Source organism: Muntiacus reevesi, chromosome 2 (genome assembly GCF_963930625.1).
Source record: "Muntiacus reevesi chromosome 2, mMunRee1.1, whole genome shotgun sequence".
In the NCBI taxonomy this organism is placed as follows: domain Eukaryota; kingdom Metazoa; phylum Chordata; class Mammalia; order Artiodactyla; family Cervidae; genus Muntiacus; species Muntiacus reevesi.
The window spans coordinates 79,111,176-79,135,344 of NC_089250.1; the positions used below are offsets into that span (position 1 = coordinate 79,111,176).

A 24,169-nucleotide genomic window follows, 5' to 3' on the forward strand; every position below is an offset into this window, starting at 1 on the left:
CAAGGGTCACCTTACCGAATGGCGTCCACTGTTCCCCAGATTCAGGCTTAGGAGAGGAGGTCTCCTTCCCGCAGAGCTGGCTGCCTCCCAGCGCGCTTGCTGGCCTCGGCCTCACGCCAGCCGGAACGGCCAATCCGTTCCCTCATGGAAAGCTTTCCCTAATGCCAGACACCTTCCCGCTTCACAGCAGGACCCTGGCTTTACTCTGGACTTTCTGCACCAGACACCTTCCTGCTTCACAGAAGGGCCTCGGCTTTACTCTGGACTTTCTGCACCAGACACCTTCCTGCTTCACAGCAGGGCCTCGGCTTTACTCTGGACTTTCTGCGCCAGACACCTTCCTGCTTCACAGCAGGGCCTCGGCTTTACTCTGGTCTTTTTCTAAACCTGCCTGAGCACCGGTGCTATTACCTGTCTTTTTTCCCCTTTGTTCCAAAGAGCGTTCTTCCCCGGTCAAGGGATCCCGGACGAGCCCCCAAATGTTCTGCCCGTAGTCCGAGTCCCCGGTCGGGAAAGAAGATTCCTCGAAACAATGCGACTCGCAATAGGGGAATTTATTACTGACTCGAGCCAGGGCCTCCCGCCCTCACCAGGTGTGTGAGGACGAAAGGCCCCAAGCCCCAGTTCTCTCGGTATTTATTAGGTCAAAATAAGCAGCAGGTAGTTGGCGCAATCGGATTGGTTACACAGTGGGTAGTTGGCGCAAGCGGATTGGTTACACAGTTGCAAGGTAATTTTTGTTGGCCCAACATGGGGCTTTCAGCTTTCTCCTGATAGGTTCCCTTTTTTCTGGCTAGACATATGTTGATTGGCTGGCTCCAGGAGGCCTGATAATTATGTTAGCCCGGGAAACCAGGCCTACTCCTAATCTAGGCTGCCTGCCATGGTGTTAGCTGTGACAGCCTCACATGGGAAGATCCCCTGGAGGAGGAAATGGCAACCCACTCCAGTATTCTTGCCTGGAGAGTCCCACGGACAGAGGAGCCTGGCGGGCTACAGTCCATGCAGTTGTAGAGAGTCAGACACGGCTTAGAGACTAGGCTCGCGGGCCTGTGAAAAATGCACACCCTCCACTCCTGGAACCGTGTGCTCACGCTTTGAGATGTGCAGGGCGAGTGAGACGAGGGCTGGATCTCACTCCCCGGGTCCCCTCACGAGTGAGGCTACTACCGTCACTCGTTTTCCCTTCTGTCCTCATCAGCCCTCTGCTCTGAGCCAGGGGGGTTGAGTCTCGGGGTTAAAGGTGCGCATAGTGCAGCTCCACTCCACCACCTGCTTACGAGTAGTTGTTATTCTTTGGTTGCTCGGTCATGTCTGACTCTTTTGTGACCCCAGGGACTGTAGCCCATCAGGTTCTTCTGTCCATGGGCTTTCCATGAATACCGCAGAGGGTTGCCATTTCCTTCTCCAGGGGATCGTCCCAGCCCAGGGCCTGAACTTTCATCTCCTGCATTCCCAGCCAGGGTCTTTACCACTGAGCCACCTGAGAAGCCCTGCTTATAAGTAATAGTTGACCTAAATAATAATAAATAAAATAAATGATATTCTACTATTCAGAGGAGCAGTGCCAATCTTATGTGCAGAATCTTGGCTACAAATGTCAAGGAAATCCCTTGATCTCTCAATTCTCTCCTTCCTCTCCCTGTTTAAAAATATTTACTTGATTTATTTGGCTGTGCCAGGTCTTTTTAATTTTATTTCAATTTCAATTTAATTGTCATTTCAATGAAATTAAAAGATGGTTGCTCCTTGGAAGAAAAGTTATGACCAACCTAGACAGCATATTAAAAAGCAGAGACATTACTTTGCCAACAATGGTCCGTTTAGCCAAGGCTATGGTTTTTCCAGTACTCATGTATGGATGTGAGAGTTGGACTATAAAGAAAGCTGAGCATGGAAGAATTGATGCTTTTGAACTGTGGTGTTGGAGAAGACTCTTGAGAGTCCCTTGGACTGCAAGGAGATCCAACCAGCCCATCCTAAAGGAAATCAGTCCTGAATGTTCATTGGAAGGACTGATGCTGAAGATGAAACTCAAATAATTTGGCCACCTGGTGCAAAGAGCTGACTCATTTGAAAAGACCCTGATGCTGGAAGGGATTGAAGGTGGGAGGAGAAGGGGATGACAGAGGATGAGATAGTTGGATGGCATCACCGACTCCATGGACATGAGTTGGAGTAAAATCCGGGAGTTGGTGATGGACAGGGAGGCCTGGTGTGCGGCCGCCCACTGGGTCACAAAGAGTTAGACATGACTGAGCGACTGAACTGAACTGTGCTGGGTGTTAGCTTTAGCATTGGGATCTTTTTTTAGTTGTGGCATTTGAAATCTTTACTTGCATCATGTGGAACCTAGTTCCCTGAAGAGGGATCAAACCTGGGACCCCTGCTCTGGGAGCATGGAGTCTTAGCCACTGGACCACCAAGGAAGTCCCCTTTCTTCCCCTTTTTTCCCTTCCCTCCTCTTCCCTCCCCCCGCCCCTCTCTATTACCTGGCCATCTCAAAAGCCAAGTGGATTGCATTCCCAGTGTAGCATCATGAACTGATTTTCCATTTGCCATTGTTCAGTCACTAGAGTGAAATCGCTCAGTCATGTCCGACTCGTAGTGACCCCATGGACTGCAGCCCACCAGGCTCCTCCTTCCATGGGGTTTCCCAGGCAAGCATCCTGGAGTGGGTTGCCATTTGCTTCTCCAGGCAATCTTCCTGACCCAGGGATTGAACCCAGCTCTCCCACGTTTCAGGCAGACGCTTTACCGTCTGAGCCACCAGGGGATCCCGTTCAGTCACTAAGTCATGTCCAACTTTGCGAGGGTCTGCAGCACGCCAGGCTTCCCTGTCTCTCGCTGTCTTCCAGAGTTTGCGCAAGTTCATGTCCACTGAGTCACTGATGCTACCTAAGCATCTCATCTTCTGCCGCCCTCTTCTCCTTTTGCCTTCAAAAGTGTCCATTAGATTTTTGTTCAAGCTAAAAATTGAGGCAGACTTGGGGGAGACAGAACAGTGATGGAGGAGACACACGAATCAGCCACGGGCGCTGAGCGGCACGGTGAGTGACGACAGTCGTCACAGGTCCGAGCTGTGTTCACCCGGCTGAGAGCGGTGCCTCACCCCCATCTGCCGGGCCTCAGAGAGGAGGCAGTGTGGCTTGGCTGAGGATGTCAGCAGGATGCCTCTGGGGAAATGTGCCTACACGTATTGGTCCCCATGAAGTTCAGGAGTGTCATTAATATAATCAGTGAAAAGACAAAAGTTCTTTAAACTCTGAGCCTCAGTTTCCTCCACATCTGTAAAGTAGAGGTAATATTAGCACATTCTTAAGAGTGAATATATTGGCTTCCCAGGTGGCTCAGTGGTAAAGAAACCGCCTGCCAAGCAGGAGACGCAGCTGTGACCCCTGGGTCAGGAAGATCCCCTGGAGAAAGAAACGGCAACCCGCTCCAGTATTCTTGCCTGGAGAATCCCATGGACAGAGGGGCCTGGCGGGCTACAGTACACAGGGTCACAAGAGTCAGACATGACTGAGCGACTAAACAGCAGTGAGTGTAGCCCTGGGGTTATCAATCATCCAGGAAGACTTCCTCCAGGAAGCTCGGGCTGGGCTTGGATGATGAGTGTGCCAGAGGGGAAGGAGGCGGAAGGACAGTAGGTGCAAACCCCGGCAGCAGAGAGCGTGCGAAGAACAGGAGGACCTGGCCGAAGCCCGCGTCCCTGAGTCGGGGGCGAGGCCGGGAGGGCCTGTGCGGCTCGGGGGCCTGCGGGTCAGTGGACTGTGCTTCACAAGACACTGGAGTCCAGCTTAAGGACTCGGGTCTTCATGGAAGAGTGATGGAATGCCACCGAAGTGGGGCAGGACACAGTCAGGCCTGGGTTTTGGAAAGACCAGCACATGGCCAGCAGACACGAACAGCCTGGAAGGGAGGAGCGTGCAGGCAGGCTGGCGGTTTCTGCAGCGGCCCACCACGAAGGAGGCAGCAGATAGAAGGAAACAGACTTGAAAAAATATTTAAGCAGCAAGAAATACGAAAATTGTTTTGCCATTCAAATGAGCATCTTTTGGTAAAACTGCTATATTATTGTAATGTTATACTGTACAAAATTTTCTAGTGAGACAAAGTTTGAATGTTTAACTTTGGTTTTAAGACATGCAATGAAGGAGAAAACATCTCTCGCATATTTTAAAGATTTTATTCTTACTTTCAGAGAATTCAAAGAAGATATACAGATGAAATCTGACAACACGTGGATTTATAATTCTAAAAACTTTCACAACAGGAAGCTTATACCCATTTTAATGATATGTACATATTCATTCATATGTGAAGATATAAATGTATACTTCTGAAATAGTCTAAAGATACAACCTAAAAAGGGAAATATTTATCAAATGTACGAAATATATAGTATGTTTTTAGGAAAAGTAGTAGTAAAAACATGCAAATAAACTGTATGTAAACATAATTTTTAAGGAAGTTTTATAAGTATTGCTTAAATCTATATGTATTTTCCATATATGAAATCACAATTTCCCAAGGAGTTCAAATCACATAACACGAGTTACATAATCTATAACGCCTGCACACTTTACTATTGACCCATTCTACAGCTGGGAAAATTAAGGCAGGGGACATCACTGAATATTTTTAAGCTATAACTAAACTTTAGAACATTGCCCTAAATAAACTTCAGATCCTAAATAAAATAATATAATATATATACATTTTTTAAATGATGTAAGCAAATTGTCATTAGAATACACACACAATTTAAAAACTGTTGATCCACACCTTAATATCATAGATTACATAGACGCAATGTCATAATTAAATAATTTCATGATCCTTTAACACAAGGATGCATGGTAAATCATTAACAGATCCTTGAACAGGAGTTTTTACTTCATTAAATTTGTTCTTAGCATAGAGATTTTCTCTAATTTTTCAATAATGTTTCTATTTCAAAATAAGAAAAAAAAAACAGTTTTATGGGGACCAGATAACATGAACCAACAATTAGTTTTGTTTCCATTATTACGCAGTATTTCCCCAAACATTATATTAAGCAGAGTTACAATAAATGGATTGCCACTATTACCCTGAGCTGCCGACAATCCGGCTATAGGAGATCCTTGACTGTGAAGTGTGAACTTTGAGAAGTGAGGATTCCAGCGGCGAGACTGACACGGCAGGGCCAGAAACATGTAATGACTTTCGCCTGACTATCAGAGAGGCACGCAGCTGCTCCGTCGTGTCACGGAAGATGCAAGACGAAACAGCAAGATGAGCAAGCCTGCGCCGCCAGGGAGGTGCCGACATCGTCGCGTGAGTCACGCGTGTGCGGCGTGCGTTCCCTGCGGAGGGCCGGGTCTTCCAGCACTCTGTCTGCTTTCCCCGAGCCCGATGCGATCTTAGCGCCATCAGCGACCCAGGCAGCAGTTTCTGGGACATCGGTACAGAAGACGGAGTGTAAACGTCTGAGCCCAAATGTTCTTTACGTGTCATTTCATGCTCTGGTTTTCCACCTTTGCTTTCCAGTCGTGAGGAGCCCAAAACTTCCTTCTTGCAGGAGGGTCAAAATTGCTGCTTTTGCTCTTGGTTAAAAAAAAAAATCTGAAATATAAAGTATACTCCAGTTATACATCAGAGCAGTATAATTAAACAAAAGGGCTGATTAGCAAAAATAAACTATTGGTAACACCAGTAGTGGCCTGGGCTCTTGTGTTTTACCAGAGTAACCGTGCATGCTGTCCAAGCTGAAGACTGGGAGCTTCACAGTGAAGCTAGAATTCCTCCGTGGTCCTACGCGACTCAGCTCTGCTTGTTGCCGTGTTCAGAATCTGACAAACTGCCTAAAGGCATCAGGCACCTGGGGCAGCCCAGGAGGCACTAGTGGTTTAAAAAAAGCAAACCTGTCTGCCAACGCAGGAGACGTCAGAGACCCGGGTTCAATCCCTGGGTGGGGAAGATCCCCTAGAGGAGGAAATGGCAACCCATTTCAGTACTCTTGCCTAGAAAAATCCCACAGACAGAAGAGCCTGGTGGGCTTCAGTCCATGGGGTCGCAAAGCCAGACGTGACTGAGCGCTTGTCAGCAGCAGCAGCAGACACTAAGGGAGGCATTCACGGGGCCTCACTCAGAGATTCATCCGAAATCACATGTTTCCCAAATAATCCTCTATCCGCAAGTCAGCCTCAACTTGCTCTTAACAAACAGCAACTAGCTCGAGGCAAGTTCTAGGTGATGCCGTTGAGTTGAGTTTTCACCACTGACATCTAATTCTATAAAGCTGTGTCAGAGCTGTCGTATTTCCACATAAGCTGATATTGGAGATTTCTCAGGTTAACTTTTTATCCCTTTAATAGTTAAAAATTCACTTTACTGTGGACTAGGGGGAAATAAGTAGACTAAAAAACACTAATTCATGAAGGAAATCATCACTTTGGAATAAGGCTGGCAAGAGCTGTGTTGAATTTCTGGCCTACAGAAGGATAAAATCATAAATGCTACATAACACAAGTTTTAGTAACTTGTAAGTAATTCCTTTTAGTAATTTTCTGGCAGCAGTAGAAAACCAACACAACCAGCCAACCCTGCTCAGTGACCAACTGTCCAAGGCTGTACCAAGGCTAGTTAAGTGGGTATGAGAAAGACATCTGTGTCCTGCAAAGCCTAAAATATCGCCAACCGGTCCTTTACCGAAAAAGTTGGTCTCCAACCCCGACGTGTGAATGTTAAGTCATTTCAGTCCTGTCCGACTCTGCAACCCCGTGGACTGCATCCCGCCAGGCCCCTCTGGCCGTGGGACTCTCCAGGCCAGAACCCTGGAGTGGGCTGCCGTGCCCTCCTCCGGGGGGTCGTCCCCACCCAGGGATCGGACTTGTGTCCCTTACGTCTCCTGCAGGCAGGTGGGCTCTTCACCACGAGTGCCACCTGGGAAGTCCCACGCCCTGATATTCACAGGCAAACCCCACGACAAGCGGCTTGCGTTCTGGAGCGCTCATTTGATGCTAGGCTCTGGTTATGTGTTTTGTACTCATATCAACTTTCTGGATGGATACTATTTTGGTCCCCATGTAACAAATGAAAAAAATAATTCAGGCAGAAAGGTTAAGTAACTGTTCAGGTCACCGGGTGAACCTCCGGCAAGCAAGGACTCCAGCCCACATCTGGCTGACTCCCCAGCTCGGCTCACCCCTTGGCCACCCTGAGCCCCAGATGCCCACCTGAGGCTTGTTATCGCTGGCAGAAAGCGATGGGGAGCTGCCGGCTGGGCACCAGAATGCCCAAGTGGAGCATCTCCACAGGCTCGAGGTCTGTGGCCACGATGGCGTATTTGCGGACGATCTGAAACACAGGAGCACAGGAAAGGGGAGTTAGCCCCTCCGCCCCCGCCTTGAGGAGCAGCCCATCGCCCAGCCTCGGAAACGCTGCCAGGGTCTTACCCAGCAGAGCGCCAGGTGGAGCTGGAGTTCAGCTAAGCGGCGACCAACGCACATTCTTTTCCCAACGCCAAATGGAAGATGGGCAAAAGGGTTGATCTTTTTCTTGTCCTGAAGCCACCGTTCAGGCCTAAACTGACTTGATTCCTCAAAGTTTTCTTCATTGGATCCCAACACATGGGTATTTAGAACCAACACAGTCTAAAATCACACAGAAACATCAAGCACTTAAACATTTGAATAGCAAAATTTACAAATGCCATCACCTTACAGATGTGAAAGTAACCCACAAATACGTAACAACAATGAGTGATGCCAGCATATAGTGAGTTCGTGAAAAGCGCCAGGCGATAAATGCTTCAAGAACCTTAAAATTTTGCATCTCATTTTCACAACAACCCGTGTGGTAAGTTCTATTAGTATTCCCATTTTACAGATGAGAAAGCTGAGGCTCAGACAAGTTATGTAACTCACTCAAGGCTCTACTTGCATCCAGGTCTCTGTCTTCATAACCCTTATTCCTAATACTAGACTACATAACACATCAACTGTATACTGCAGTCTACATTTTTCCAAAATCAATGCTCTCCCAGAAGAAATGTTTCAGGAGATCTGCTGGATATTTGAAGAGGGTTTCTCTCAAAGCTCTGTAAGGTACAGATTGTACACATTTTACTTACTCCTTTGGGTAAAGCGTATTCCCCCAGAACCATTGCCTTGTCAAGAGTCCGAGTTGTAAAGGGGACACTCGGGTTAAGCCTGAAAATACAAAATCAGAGATGTCAAGGTGGGCACAGACCAAGTCTTAGCTCAAGGGAGTTCAGAGTCTGGCTAAATAAACAATCACTGCCTAAGTTCTCATAAGGGGGACATGCTTCCAACCCTTTACAGAGAAGTTCTCTGTCTTCCCAATATTTACCCCTTCCTTTTATTCCTTATTGTGTCGGTTAAACCCCCAAGTGTAAGCTTACTTCATAGCTGTTAACAGTGATTTTCCCGTTTCACTCTAGACTTCAAATGTGTGTGTTTACACGCCTCACCTGCAAGCTTGCTGTCTGTCCCGGGTTACTTCTATCTACCCTTCGTAAAGTTAAAGATATTTCCTTCTAATCCTAAGATGTTATGAGTTTTGTTTTCCAGAAAAAGAATCTTCAAAGACCATTTTATACAGAGGCTCAGAAACCAGCATGTCTGTATGTCTTGTTGTATAATAATTCGGTTCCTCGCTGAGTTTTCATCTCGCTTCTTCATTTGTGCCCCTAATCTTAATTATTGCTTATAGTATCCATTCAAGTATTATTATTACTGATTTAAAGGGGGCAGACTCTGGGTTTCCAAGATTTAATAGAATTTGCCCAAATGATTTAAGGAATGAGTCATAGGAAAGGAGTATGGTCCTGGAGTTGTTTTTTTTTTTTTGTAGCTTGCTAAATGCTTATGAATCAGCTACGGGAGGGGGGTCCCTTACTACGTGTTGGTGAGAACAGCCCTCTGATATTCATATCAGCTTAGGCACGTTTCTTACCTCATAGACTCTTTCAGACAGGCTTTTAAATATGGCATGTTCCTCAAATTCTCTGCCCGTGGCAACTGCTTCTCAGGCAACACACTCTGAATTTCCTTAAGAAGCTTTTGCTGCACGTGGGGATTACGGGATAAGTTGTAGAGAAGCCACATTAAGCTGTTTGCCGTCTGAAAGCCAAATGGACATAAACTTGAGTTTTCTGTAAATAAACTGGCTTAAAACTTGTATCAGCTGAACCAAAGGCGGTGCCTAGCACCTTGTCATGAAAACATATGAGGGATGCTTTTTCACACATCCTTCTTGGTTGTGTCTCAAACAAATACCATATATGAAAAGTCAGATTCAGTTTATAAAACACACCCATGAATAATAGCTTATTTCCTGAGGGAATCAGAGTAGAATTCTTTGAATTGACAGCTGCATTAAGACACAAAATATAGCTCGGTATAAAAATGGAACACAGATGAGGACATGTACACCCAGGAGATGAGAAGTCAGACGGGTGATTGTAAAATATCAACCTTCAGGTTGTTGTAAGTTTATCTTACATAAGATGTTACCACTGGGGGAGCTGGATGAAGGATGAAGGAATCCTCTCTAGTGTTGCTTAGAACTGCAAGTGAATCTACAATATCTCAAAATAAAATTTGCTAATAGTTTAATCTAAAAAATAATATGAAAATTGAGTGGGGAGAGACAGACGGAGATCCTACGAGTGTTACTAATAAAAATGGGTTTTTAAAAAATGTTTCACTGCAAATGCACAAGAAACTGCATTTCTGGAATTTAAAAGAAAGCCCCCCCTTTTTTTTGCCATACCCTCAAAAGCTCCCATAAAATAAAAAGGCATTATCTATACTCAGAGTTTCAGCCTCAAGCAAAGAGCCCTGGTAGAAGGCAGCCAACACCAAAATAAGAAATTCTAGCATCAAGTTGAGTATTTCAAGGAAGCAGCCACAATTCTGACAAAGACATTCATGGCCTTTTAAGTGGCATCCTTTATTTTCTTTCCAAAGGCAAGGAGAAGAGAAAAAATACTGGCAGAAAGAGCCAGTGCAGCTTTTAGCTTCATAATACTCACCACTGGTAGTCTTATATATTTGTTTTTAGGCCTATTCTTGGCTAATTTAAGCCAAATATCCCCATAAAAATGGTCATTGTGTCCTCTCTCAGCAGACACAAAGACGCTTTAGCTAAGTGCTATGTGTCACTCACACAAATGAGCAAAGTGCAGGACAACTTGGAGCCGATGGTATTTATTATTTTTGGAAGAAGATGCCTCCAAGAAGCCTTCTTCATGTCAGAGGACTGGCAGCCTTGGCTACAAATAAACTGTGGATGTCATTATTATAAGAGGCCGATTTTCAAAACAGGAAGAGGGCGTAGCCACCAAATTAGATACACTTTCAGATTTCTCTGATTTTCCAAATGCGACGTTCAGAATAGCCAGGCCGAAAAAAGAGACAGATTGGCCCGTATCAGCGGGTCCCTTACCGCAAGCACCGAGCAGAGTTCCCAAAAGGCGGATAACTGCAGCTTTCACCAGAGCCCTGAAGGACAGCCCTGGCCTGTGGGGCTAGCTGCAGGGGCTGGACGCAGGGCAAGCGGCCTCAGAAACCTCAGGGGCGCACAGTGTCCCGGCCTGACCTCCTCGGAGGGGACCCGTCTCCTCGCTGGCCTTCCCCCTTCCGCTCTCTCTCGGTGGGGTCCCCTCTCCATCCACCAGCCAGAGCCCACTCATGTCGTTTTGCTCAGTCCTGTCTGACTCTCTGTGACCCCAGGGACTGTAGCCCACCAGGCTCCTCTGTCCATGGGATTCTCCAGGCAAGAGTCCTGGAGTGGGTTGCCATTTCCTCCTCCAGGGGATCTTCCCGCCCCAGGGATTGAACCTGCATCTTCTGGATTGGCAGGTGAGTTCTTTACCACTGAGTGACCAGGGAAGACCACTTTACCAAACCTCAATTTGATCAAGTTACTCCCCTGTTTAAAATGCTCCAGGAGCTTTTCATCACAGGAGTATAACCCAAACATCTTACTAAGTGAGAAGTATTAGTTGCTAAGTGGCGTCTGACTCTTTGCTACCCCAGGGACTGTGGCCCGCCAGGCTACTTTGTCCGTGGGATTCTCCGGGCAAGAGCACTGGAGTGGGTTGCCATTTCCTCCTCCAGGGGATCTCCCCTACCCAGGGATTGAACCTGGGTCTCTCGCATTGTAGGCAGATTCTTTACCATCTGAGCCACCAGGGACGTCCCATCTTACTAAGGCTCCTGGCTGACAGAGCCCATGGCCTTCTCCTAAGTCATCTCTGACTCCATGCGCTAGTTCTTCAGGCCTCCCTCTTTCTGCCCCAGGCCCTGCGCATGTGCTGTTTACTCCACTTGGCGTGTTCCTCCGCCAGATCTTCCCTTGGTTGTTTCCTCATTATTCCAGCGTCAGCTCCACTATGCCATCCTCAGAGAGGGACCACCTCCCCTGCCTCTCAATGACGTCACCCTGATGGCTTCCTCCAGGGTCTGGACCACTATCTGAAGTGATGCTATCTCACTGGTCATTTACATGTCTGTTGTCGGTTCCCCACAGCTTTGAAGTTCCCGGAGGGGAGCTGGTTCTTTGTGGTCTCTTAGGTACCGGGAACAGTGCCCGACACATAGCAGATGCTCAATAGTTCCTAAATGCTTTCATTTATTGAACAAGTATTTACTGAGCACCTACTATGTGCCAACTTCTATTCCACATCCTAGGAATACAGCAGGGGAAAAACCAAAGTCATGGCTGCTATGGAACTCACATTCCAGATGGAAAAAAAGAATAAGGGGGAAGCTTCACTGTTATCACTTTCAGGAGCCTCTCAGGGTAAGAGAGCTAATGGGAAAATGAGCTGAAGTTCCCACTTTTCACAGTCTTCTAGAGCATGCGGAGAAATGAGAATGTTGCTATTCCCTGATGTAGAAAATCCTACTTTTTGTTCAGATCAGAGACACCATGGAAGATGGAACAGAAATGACCTGGTATACATTTTTCTCAGAGATGACAGTTGTGTGAGAGGTGCTGGGCCATTGAGGAATATTAATATTATCCCTCCAAAGATGGCTTAGAAAATGAATCAAAGATATTGAAACTGACCTGAACACCGTCAGTATCTGTGTTTGGAGCTTGGCTGTACTGTGTACCTACTAAGAATACCAACCATAGCAAGGACAGAATTTTGGCTTTTAAAATTAGCTGTTTCAGAATTCCCCAGTGGTCCAGTGGTTAAGAATCTATCTGCTAGTGCGGGAGACACGGGTTTGACTGCTGGTCTGGGCAGATTCCACGTGCTGAGGAGCAGCTACGCCCGTCTGCTACAACCACCGGGCCCCACGCACGAGCGCCGGCGCTCCCCACTAGGGACACCACCGCGGTGAGGAGCGCCCGGTCCAGCCAGAGCTAAGCCACGCACAGCATCGAAGGTCCAGCACAGCCAACAATAAAATACACGAGTATTTTAAAAAACTAATAAGTAAATAAAATAAAATTAGCTGCTTCATTGAAATTGAGATCAAGTTTTCTCAAGCTCCCTCTGTTGACAATTTTAAGTGGAAAAGAAATATCGGACTATCAGAGACCATTTCAGCATTTTTAGACTAAATATCAACCACAGTGAGGCACTTTGGTAAGAGGCAAAACTACCTAAAATATACCCAGTTTTTAAAAACCTAGATCATCCACCTTGCTACAGTGTAGAATTTTGCTGCTTCTAAATTCCTATAGTAGCTTTCATATTTGTCATGACGCTGATATTCTGCTCTGGATTTTTCTCCCTGCATGTGTGATAAGTTGCTTCCCTTGTGTCTGACTCTTTGCGACCCCATGGACTGTAGCCCTCCAGGCCCCTCTGTCCATGGGACTCTCCAGGCAAGAATACTGGAGTGGGCTGCCGTGCCCTCCTCCAGGGGATCTTCCCGACCCGGGGATCGAACCCACGACTTACATCTCCTGCATTGTCACTAGCGCCACCTGGGAAGCCCTTTCTGTTTCTAAAGCACATGAATTTTTCTCTCACATGCTTATGCACACAGGCTGTGCACGGGGTCTCCCACACATTCGAGTAAACTTTTTATTTCTGCTAAGCTTTTAAAGCATCCTTATGGAATGGGTGAATTGAATGACCATGTACAATTTGTCGTGAAAAAGATTTTACAGCCCACTGATTCAGTAAACCCAAGCCAGGCCCACCCTTACCGTCTCCACCGCAGCCAGCTGGAGCTCCGTCACGGCTGCGTACAGCTCTTTCTTTGAAAGCTGATTGTGGTGATAAATGTCACAAAGCAAATCCATGCTGGGCTGCTCAGAGTATTTCTCTAACCGGTTGTCCACACAAGCTTTGACTTTGGAGGAGAGGAAAGGGGAGAGGAAATCAGTTGAAAGTCAGGACGAGGAAAAGAACAAAGCAGAACCCAGGATCCAACTCTCCCTGCAACGTCCAAAGGCTCTTTGCGGGCAATCTGACCATTCATTAGGTAAGCTAGTACTGCTTTGTTGCTAAGCCACCAAGGACTGACCAATGCCTACGTGAGCACAAGGGTCCCCTGGGAATCCTCTTAAAATGCAGACTCTGATTCAGGGGTCCAGGGTGGGCCTGGAAGTCTGGTTTCCAACAGGCCTCCCTGTGGTGCCGACGCTGGGTCTGTGGTCGTGTTTCGAGTAGGGAGCGCCGAGAGTTCAGGAGAGGTCATCGTGAGACAGGGGTGGGATGTGGGTCCGTTCTCAGAATCAGAACCGGGACTCACAGTCACTGACAGAGGCAGCGGGCCCTGGCTCCCAAAGCAGAGAGGAGAACCCCCTCCCCTGGTAGCAAACAGCCGCACACACTCAGGCCCAGGGCAGAGCCCACGTCTGTCGGCAGTGACGGCGGACATCTCTGCTGTTCGCAAAGTGCATTCTAGACGTACATCTCCTTCCCTTCGACCCACTATGGAAGCCACCATCACAATAATAATCACAGTGATGACGGCAAAAATGTTAGTATTAGTAAATGGCACAGCAGTTAGAGCTGAAGCTTCCAGAGTCCTTCTGTCTGACTTCAAATCCTGTCTTTGGCATCACCTGGTAGGCAGTCTTGATAAAGGTATTAATTTCCTTGTGTCTGATTTCTGATAAGAGGGTCTGATAAGAGGACCTATCTTATAGGATTTTTGTGAGAATTAAATGAATGTGTGTGTATGTGTGTGTGTACATGTGTGAATGTGTGTATATGTCTGTGTGAATGTGTTTGTGTGAATATGTGTGTATGTGTATATGTATGTGTGTGTGAATGCATGTGTGCATGTATGTGGGTGAATGTGTGTGTGTATATGTGTGCATGTGTGTATGTGTGTGTCTGTGTATATGTGTGTGAATGTGTGTGTATGTATCTGTGTGTGTGTGAATGTGCGTGTGCATGTGTGTATGTGTGTATCTGTGTATGTGTGTGTGAATGTGCGTGTGTATCTGTGTATCTGTGTATGTGTGTGTGAATGTGCATGTGTATGTGTGTGTGAATGTGCATGTGTGTATGTGTGTATCTGTGTATGTGTGTGTGAATGTGCGTGTGTGTGTGTGTGATCCTACAGTCATTCTTAGCACCAAATATTCCCTCCACACCATACCAGAAGTAGCTCTGATCCATTGAGACATTGTGCTATGCTAGCTTTCACATCATCCTTATTAGACTTAAAAACAGTTGCACTGAGACCCATACTACTAACTGTAGATACTATTAATGCTACTATTATTATTAGCCCATTTTAAAGACAAGATAACTGAGAATGAAAAAGAGTGAGGACTTCCTGGTGGTCCAGTGGCTAAGACTCCAGGCTCCCAATGCAGCGGGCTTGGGTTCCATCCCTGATCAGGGAACTAGATGCCACATGTCGCAACTAAGACCCAGTGCATCCAAATAAATATATAAAAATCAATAAATATTAAAAATATTTTTTTTAAAGAAAAAGAGTGTATTTGGCAAAGCCACTATGCCCAATGACAGAGCTGGAACTTGAGCTCAAAAATCTTTGACTCCGAAGCTCTTGCTTTTAATCACTCCTATTTCTCAAAAAAGACTACAGAAAACTACCTCCCGCCTTTCTCTTAGAATGTATCTGCACCAAGGCAATCCCCAGAGTCAAGCGTTTGCAAAGTTGGAAAGAACCACCAGGAGCGGCTCCAGCCATGGGTGGGGCACTGAGACCAGGACGATCACCCAGACCCCCGGCAGCATCTCCGGAGCCAGGGCGGCTGGGCCCCCGAGGCCGCCTTACCTGATCTGAAGATGGTGTCCCAGGCCTGCGTGTGCGCCTGCCAGACCCTGGTGTTGAGGCTCCTGTGCAGCTCGACTGGGGTGACCATCATCTTTCCAAACATGCTCATCATCTGTGGGGACACAAGTGCCTTTCAGCCCCCTGCTCTCTATCTCTCAGACAACCTGCAGTCCACGAGCGACGTGTCCTAAGCAAGCCTCTGCTCCCCGAAGGCTGCACTCCCAGGGGTGCCCCCGGGCTCCCGGCACCAGTCCCCACCTGCTAAAGACTCGTGGAAATCGGCTTTGGGGTGCTTTCCCACTGGATGTGGTTCACAAAAAATTTGATCTTGCGGGAATTCCCTAGTGGTCGAGTGGTCTGCACTTTGAGCTTACAGTGTGGCGGCCCAGGTTCGGTCCCTGGGCAGGGAACTAAGATCCCACAAACCACATAGCGAGTAGAAAAAAATTGATCTTATGACCTACACGTGAAAAAAGAAAACTATAGATGTCATATCCACTTCCATTTCCCATAATTTCCAAACTTTAGTCATTCTTGAAACCGGTTTCACAGTCTCTACCACCTCCATACACAACCTAAACAATGCAAAAATTTTTAATCTGAAAATTTTCAGATTCTTTAAGACACTATTTTCATCAACTGACCTTTAATTGAAACTTCTGCTTTCACTTTGCCTGCCAATGATTTAACATGCTTCTTTATCACATGTGCATATATGCACGCGTGCTTCCTAGGTGGCTCAGCGGTAAAGAATCTGCCTCCACTGCAGGGGACAGGGGTTCGATCCCTGGGTGGGGAAGATCCCCTGGAGAAGGAAATGGCAACCCGCTCCAGTATTCTTGCCTGGAGAATCCCATGGACAGAGGAGCCTGGTGGGCTACAGTCCATGGGGTCGCAAAAGAGTCAGACACGACTTAGCAACTCAACGACAACAATATATGCACATACAGTCATGAATATACACAACACACCCTAAGATGAACACTTAACTACTATAATAAAATATATGTGGGAAACACTGGGATGCACGCTTGTTGGGCTCTGTAAACAATTGATGAGGAAACTGCTCTCCCCAGGGGACACGTACTGTTTTGATGGCCGTGATGAAGTTCAAAGCTTCCTCTCCTGCGTTCTCCTGAAGGAGCCCGAATCTCTTCTCATACAGCACAAGGCAGATGCCTGTTATTTAAAGTAATCAACACTGTTACCCCCTCACAGAGACACTGGAGTCTATGATTAGAGGCTACCAAAGGCTCAGCCTGTCTCCCATAAAAGTGAGGTCTTTTCGAAGAACAGAGAAGCAAAGAGTCGCAGGCCAAGGGGCTTGATCACTCTCTTCTCTTTCTAGAAATTATCTCCAGGTCCAAAAACTTGTCCTCTGCAGAACCTCCTGATCAGAAAAAACACTGTGAAGACGCAACCATTTTTATACCTGAGTGAACCTCTCCTGTAATGCCTTGCCTTTCTCACTTTACCCTCGACACCATATGCAGCAGACGCTGCTACGGACTGCCCCATGGTTATTCTTCCCTGTTTCTTCCCTAAGAGAACCCTGGTTTACTTCGCTTGTCAGTGTATGCATCCTCAGGCAGTAAGCGCATTGACCTCAGACAATCCTGCTCCCCGACTTCCCAGGCTTCCCGAGGCAGCCACTGGGCCTCCCAGAGGCACCTCTGCTTTCCTGACAGAGGGGGACGGGTGCAGCCAGCTTAGCTCTTCCCTCTTTCCTTCCTGCCTTCGCCCAGAATGCAGAGGTGAGACCAGGAGAGGCGGGAGCCGTTTTGCAACCCGTTCCGAATGAATGAGAAGGAAGACGGAACAGACTTGGGCCCTAGTGACGCCGCTGAGTGCCGGCCGTGGACTGGCCTCCTCAGGGTTTCTCGTAACGCTGGACAATGATTTGTAAACCAGCATGGTCAGGTTTTCCTTGACTTGCAAAGAAGTGCATCCGATACTCCTTAATTTCAGTATTTCCAGCAGACAATTTCCAAAACATAAGCTTCTCTCCTCTGTAATCATCCCCTCTCCTGACTTCTCTTTCCCTGAACACCTCCTGTGGATTTCTTATTGGCATGGAGTTTTCTTGTGTGCTAAGATGACTGCCCGTGATTTTAAGGTGAGGTCGATCTGATCAGGGAGACAGGTCAGGACAAAAGCCTCTGAAAGAGGGATCCTCTCCAGTCACTCACACTGGCAGCCAAGGGTGAGGCTTCCTTCCAGCAAGTGGGACCGTGGCACCTTCCTGCTGAAAGTGCTCTACGATCTCTCCCAGGGACTCTGGGCTCAAAACCGCAGCCCCTTCCCGGTTTACACAGACAGCTGTGAGCGGGCCTCTGCCCTCCTCCCACCCTCTGCGGTGCCGTCCGCGTCCCTTGCAGGACATGCTTCGGTCACTCAGAACTCCTTCTTTCTCCTCCTTTCTCCTGCCACCTGGATTACCCTCCCCTCCTTCGAGTTCACCTGGGGCATTCCTGCTCATCCCCGGCCTTGGCTGAGACAGCCCCACTTCCGTGCAGCAGCCCTGACCACACTCAGCTGCGGACAGCCTCTGGGACCCTCCGCCAGCCCTGAGCCCCTTCAGTCAGGTGCTCCCCGTTCCTCTGAAGGTGCCTGTTCCCCCGCCGTGTCCCCCCCAGGAGGCAAGCGCATCAAGGGAGGGCTTTGCTTTTATTCCCAGCGTGGTCCTCAAAGCCAGTGACCCAGCTCCCTTCTGTTCAGAATGATCCATGGCTCCACCTCTGACTCGAAGCAGTTCTTTTTTTAAAACGTATTTTGTTTCTTTGGCTCCCCCGGGTCCTAGTCGCCACGTATCACCTTTTCTTCCCTTCAGTCTCAGCATGTGGGCTCCAGTCCCTGACCAGGGCCGAGCCCGGGTCCCCTGCGTTGGGAGCGCGGGGTCCTAGCCACTGGACCACCAGGGAAGTCCTAAAGTAGAAGTTCTTTGGGGGGCTTTCGGGCTTAATCTCTCTCAGCTCCTCTCCCTACCCCCCGCCTACCGTAATCCACTCCAGCCAGCATCCTCAGGAGTTCCTCAGAGCCACCGCTCATGCTTCCACCCCAGGGCCTTTGCACCTCCTGTCTCCGCGGTCGGAACAGTCTCCCCACAGACACGCTGGTGACGTGCTCCTCATCCTCCTTCAGGCCTCGCCTCAAACGTCTCCTTACCAAGCAGACCTGCCTGGCCAGGAAGCCGCATTCTGTCTGACACCCTTATTCATTGGCAGAGGATACATTAAAGTATGTGTACGGGTTGGTTGTCACCTCTTTTAAAATCTGAGTTCCACGTTCACTGCCACATCCCCAGGACGGTGCCTGGCACATTAGCAGGTATTGACTAAGTGTTTGTTGAACGTCCCCATAAACCATCCAGAGGGCATAGCACCGTGAAGGGCCTGAAAGCTAGAGGGCTGCTACGGCCTTTCCTAGTCGGCAACGGGGTGTGGTTACAGAAGGGTGGTCAGCAGAGCCACCTTTGTCCTCAAAGTCACTTGCAAAATCAAACGGGCAAGATCTGAAGACAACTTACTTTCAAAAGACCATTTGTTCAGCTCCGTGTATAAGTCTTCAATGCGGCCTCTCTCGTCACAGAGCTCATCTATTCTACCCACAAAATCAGCCAAGACCTTAAAAGAAAGAAATCAGCAAAGACACATCTCAGTGACTGAAGGGAAACACAAGTTTCAGGTCAGTAAGCTAGCTCCGGGTTGTGCGACCTTGTGTATTCACTGCCCATAATGTTATTCATTCTGAATCATCACTAATTATATACTCTCCTTGAGTGTTCACGTCCTGCCCCGACACCCTGGTACGGGGTTATTTCTTGAGCTTTCCCTGAAGCCTTCCTGGAGCTTAAGTTTCAGTTTTTGATCTAAATTTAAGAAAAGGAAAACATTTCTTCTAATCAGAATGGAAAATAAACCGCGAAGGAGGAAATAACTGGCCAAGTGTCTCTGTGGGCGCAGCATGTCAAAGACTCTGGCTGCCCTGAGGTTTCCCACTTCCAGAGCTGGGCACACAAACGTCTCCTCACTGGTTGGTGTTGTATTAAGCACTTTAAGCTTGGAGCCAGGAGATCCGCAAATTCTGGATGCAGGGCCATCACTAAACAGCTCTGTCACCTTGGGCAAGTCGTGGAAGGTTCCTAAGTGCCAGTTTCCACAATCGGGATTTCAGATGACTAATGCTTTGCGTTTAACGAGGCTTGTATGGACCCAAGCACTGCCCAAAGGGTACTGTCTTAGCGGATCCTCAAACAGCGTCATGATGTAGAAAGCACTCTCATGACTCCCATCTCCTAGGTAACAGAGGAGAAGACTGAGGCTTGGAGAGTGACTGAGGCGCTCTCCCCTGGACACGTACGAGTGGCCACGCTGGGGTCTGGAATAGGGTAAGCTGTTGTCGTTGGTCAGTCACTAACTTTTGTCTGACTCTTGAGACCCCACAGACTGTAGGCTGCCAGACTCCTCTGTCCATGGGATTTCCAGGTAAGAGTACTGGAGTGGGTTACGGGGTTTCCCTGGTGGCTCAGACTGTGAAGAATATTGCTGCTGCTGCTGCTAAGTCGCTTCAGTCGTGTCCGACTCTGTGCGACCCCATAGATGGCAGCCCACCGGGCTCCCCCGTCCCTGGGATTCTCCAGGCAAGAACACTGGAGTGGGTTGCCATTTCCTCCTCCAATGCATGAAAGTGAAAAGTGAAAGTGAAGTCGCTCAGTCGTGCCCGACTCTTAGCCACCCCATGGACTGCAGCCTACCAAGCTCCTCCGTCCATGGGATTTTCCAGGCAAGAGTACTGGAGTGGGCTACGGGGTTTCCCTGGTGGCTCAGACAGTAAACAATATTGCAGTGGGTTGCTATTTCCTGCTGCAGGCATCTTCCCAACCCAGGGATTGCATCCACACTTTCTGTATTGGCAGGTGGATTTATCACTGAGCCATCGGGGAAACCCTGAAATAGGGTACAAGTGACTAGAAAACCCACAGATGAAACTAATAGGCATGTTGTGGTATCCCACACAGCACATTAAAAAGTACTTTGAATTTGCTCCCATCAAAAAATCCAGAGATTTCATGTGAACATATTAATTTCCACTAGTCATCAAAGGGGCTTCCCTGGTGGCTCAGCTGGTTAAGAATCCGCCTGCAATGCGGGAGATCTGGGTTCGATCCCTGGGTTGGGAAGAACTCCTGGCGAAGGGAAAGGCTACCTACTCCAGTATCCTGGCCTGGAGAATTCCATGGACTGTATAGTCCATGGGATAGCAAAGAGTTGGACATGACTGAGCAACTTTCACCTCACTTGAGTGAGTCATCAAAGAATAATAATGAATGAATCTGGTGACACTGGGTCTACATTTCCATGTGGCAGGCATTTGCCAGAGCTGGGGCAGCTGTCCCCTCTAGAAAGGGCGTGTACTATTCCATTTGCTAAAATCCCTACCAGGCCTGCCTTACACATTTATATTAATCACTTGGTTCCTGGAAGCGTTTAAATTTGTCATCTTTCACCTACATGATCCTGTGTGGGTTCAGTTTTAAATAAATACCCAGAGTGGACAGGAGTAAAAAGAGTTCTCTATCTGCTTAAATCCTTCCCCCTTTGGCCCTCTGTTGGCTAAAAGATAATGCCTAAATACCTTAGCATGGCACAAAAATATTGTTAAGACCTGCCCTCTGCCCAGCATCACTTCAGAGAAAGCTTCACTTCAGTTGCCCTAAATGTACTATTCTCTGAACATACCATCTCATGCCTCCATATGGCCAGCAGGCTATTCTATCTGCCTGAATGCCCTTCTCCACCTTTTCTGGCTTGCAGACTCTTACTCATTCTGCAAAACCCAGCTCAAATGTCACTACCTAGGAATTTTATAGCATCATCTCATTTAATTCTCACAGAAAGTTATGGGGGTTTCCCAGGTGATGCTAGCGGTAAATGCAAGAGACTGCCAATGCAGGAAACCTAAGAGACACAGATTTAATCCCCGGATCAGGAGAATCCCCTGGACGAGGCTACGGCAACGCACTCCAGTACTCCTGCCAGAAAACCCCATGGACAGAGGCTCCTGGCAGGCCGCAGGCCATAGGTCATACAGAGTTGGACATGACTGAAGTGATTTAGCACACGTGCACAGAAATTTATGGGGTGGGAACTGTGAACTCCCAGTTCATAGACTGGGAGACTGAGGAAGTTAAATGGTGCAGTTAGGTTGCATAGCTGGGGTGGGGGTGCAGGACTGACTCTCAAATCCAAGACTGTAGAGTGTCGAAGTCAATGCTCCTAACTGCTCCGCCACCGAGACACTACTTTAAAAGACAGGCGAGAAAAATTGAAGTTCTGGAGGTGGAGGAAGTGATGAGGAATGAGGACGAAAGAGGAGTCCTGATTCATCCAGATTGTCTGCTTTTTCCTCTGCACTTTGCGGCTGTGGCTTGAAGCTCCACTAACAACCCCCATCCCCAGGAAAACCAGGAAAGTGAACCCCAGTCTGCAAACCTCATTGATTTTGTTGTCCAGCTTCATAATTTCCACTGGTTTCATTAGTTTCTTTTGAAAGGCACTCCTGACCCTCTGCCAGTCTTCTCCTTCCCTGGGAGAGAAGCAGAATTACATTTAGAGCAAATTGAAAGGAAAAGGATGAAGAAGTGGAGATCCCTCCAGCTCTGTAAGTGCATTAACTATATAATCAAATGAACACAGAATCGTGCCAAGAAATAGCCAGAGGATATTAGCATTGGCATATTGGGGGCTGGTCTGACAATACGATGAATAAGCTCCTTTCCTCTGAGCCAAAGATTGTGCCAGAAAAATGAAGTCAGGGCTTCTGGGGTGCCCTTGCTGGGCTTAAACTGGAAGGCCAGTGGCCTCGGTTCCCATCAGTAAGAGTGGGCACTCACCTCACCAGCAACGCAGAACTGTGGGAGGGAAAATTCTGTCTTCTTTCAACCCACTGAATTGAATTGAAAGGCACATGCACAAAACGCCTCAAATTTACAAACCAACTTCTGGCTTTGGGCTACCAAGAGAGGGTCAGGAATTTCAAGGGGTAATTTTGTTTGTGTAACATGATTGCCTGGCCGGCTGGACAGTCTCATCCTGCCCAGGGGTCCGGACATCACAGTCTTCATAACTTTCTGGCGCTTCTTGGAGGGAAAGGGCTGGCGAGCGTCCCGCGCGCAGCACGGCGGCCCGTCAACCCGTTCGAGTCCACGCCAGAGCCCGCGACCGCAGCAGGTAGGGGCTTCCGTGCTCTCGCTCCATCAGGCGGGTCCAGCCCCAGGGAACCCTAAATCCCGCGCCCTCCCCACTTCCAGCCGCCAGCCCGCATCCTGCCTCGTGGACTTACAGGATCAGCAGCCCGTAGCCCTCCTCGCGATAGTCGCGATAGGCCTTCCAAGGTTTGATCTCCAGCCTCTGGGGGTGCGCGCTCTCGCTGCGATACAGCGCTTCCAGCAGGCACGGGGAACCCAGGTGCACCGAGTCGAAGGACCCCAACTTCATGCGGAAAATCCTGCCGTACTTCTTGTGGTACTCCACCTGCAGGCGCCGGGCGGGGCGCGAAGTCAGCGCGCATCCCGGGCAGCCCCTGGAGCGCTTCCCGAACCTCCTCCCGCCTCCCTCCTCTCCGGGACCGCGGACCGCCGCCGCCGGGACAGCCGCGCGCACCGCGCCGCGCGCCTCGGAGAGGGTTTGGAGAGCGAGGCGGGGAGGAGGGAGGGCACCGGTGAGCCGGTGGCGCGACGGGGCGCTTACCAGCGTGTCGTGCTGTTTCTTGAGGCCTCCTTTCCAGAGGAGCTCCAGCAGGCTGCCCAGCAGTGGCCACTTGGTGGGACCGGGCAGGGTGGCCGCGTCCTGCGCCTCGCCCGGTTCCATCACAGGGCAGAGGGGCACCTCCCTCGGCCGACGGGGCGAGCACGCCGTCGATGTCACGGGTCTGGGTGACTGCCCCAGGCTGCGAAGCTGCTGCAGGAAGGCGGCAAGGCAGCGGCTGTTGCTAATGGGTGAGCTCATGGCTGCGGGGGACACCGGGCACCTGGGAAGGTGGACACTCGGCAGGACGAGGTTGTTAAAGAGGCGCCGGGAGCTGCAGAGGCTTGATATACTGAGAAAGAGGGGCAAGGCGGAGCCGCAGGTGCGGCGAGAAGGGCAGAAGGGGGACAGGGAGCCGTCAGGACCCGGGGCGAGGATGCTCCACGCGGCACCGCGCTGCAGTTTCAGGGAGCGGATGCCCCCCGAGCGCTGGCCTCCGGGGCTGGAGGAGCGCCGTGGGGAGCTGGCTGTCTCTTGCAAGAAGGGAGACGGACGTGAGTTCGCCTGTTGGTTTTGTCTTACTTCCAGCTCTGGAGCCGAAATGGAGGTGTCCAGGAAGATGGAAGAGATGCTGCTGGCGCTGCGCTTTCCCCCGGTCCCGCTCCATCCCCGGGGACCGTGTATTTATGGAGGCCGGCCGCCCCGGCTGGCCAATGAGCGCGCTCGGTGGGGCGGACCGGGTTGCGGCTGGCCGGGCCGGGAGCGGCGCGGGGCCCGGGGCGGGGTGGCTGGGGGTGGGAAGAGGATGCAGTCAGCGAGGTGAGCGAGGGCGCCCGGGCCTCGGGTGACCGGTGCGCGGCTCTCCGGGCGGGACCGCCGCAGACTCCACCCCGGAGATAACTCCCGGGAAAGGCTGGCTCGCTGGAGTTCACCGGGGCTGCGCCTTGCGCGCCTCCCCGCCCTCGCCCGGCGGCTGCCGCCTGGCGCTTGCACAACCGCGCGGCCGGGCGGCCGAGGTCTCCGAGTGCGGCCAGGGCGACTCCGGGCGCCCGCCGGGACCCGCGAGCCCGCGCGCCCCCTCAAAGCAGTTTTGCCAGCCCGGACGGACCTCTGGAGGAAGCTTTGGCTTCTGCACTTCCCGAGGTGGGGAGGGTTTGAGACTTGGTGAAAGGCACCAGAGGAAGT

The 24,169-nt window shown here is 49.5% G+C and overlaps 1 protein-coding gene across 2 annotated transcripts; it reads right to left on the reverse strand.

The window, feature by feature from the left end:
- Positions 1-4,187: 4,187 nt before the first annotated feature.
- On the reverse strand, positions 4,188-23,657 carry CYP24A1 (cytochrome P450 family 24 subfamily A member 1). Of its 2 annotated transcripts, XM_065922218.1 has the most exons (12): positions 22,988-23,641; positions 22,581-22,771; positions 21,731-21,824; positions 18,766-18,862; positions 16,327-16,418; positions 15,240-15,351; positions 13,186-13,331; positions 8,965-9,131; positions 8,120-8,198; positions 7,443-7,640; positions 7,224-7,344; positions 4,188-5,610 (listed from the first exon to the last, which is right to left on the reverse strand). In XM_065922218.1, exons 1-11 carry the CDS (start codon positions 23,243-23,245, stop codon positions 7,234-7,236), a joined length of 1,545 nt encoding a protein of 514 aa, XP_065778290.1. In that variant the 5' UTR covers positions 23,246-23,641; the 3' UTR covers positions 4,188-5,610; positions 7,224-7,233. The 2 variants fall into 2 exon arrangements, with proteins under 2 accessions (XP_065778290.1, XP_065778291.1); XM_065922219.1 differs by lacking the exons at positions 13,186-13,331; positions 15,240-15,351 and having other exon boundaries at positions 22,988-23,657.
- Positions 23,658-24,169: the final 512 nt, after the last annotated feature.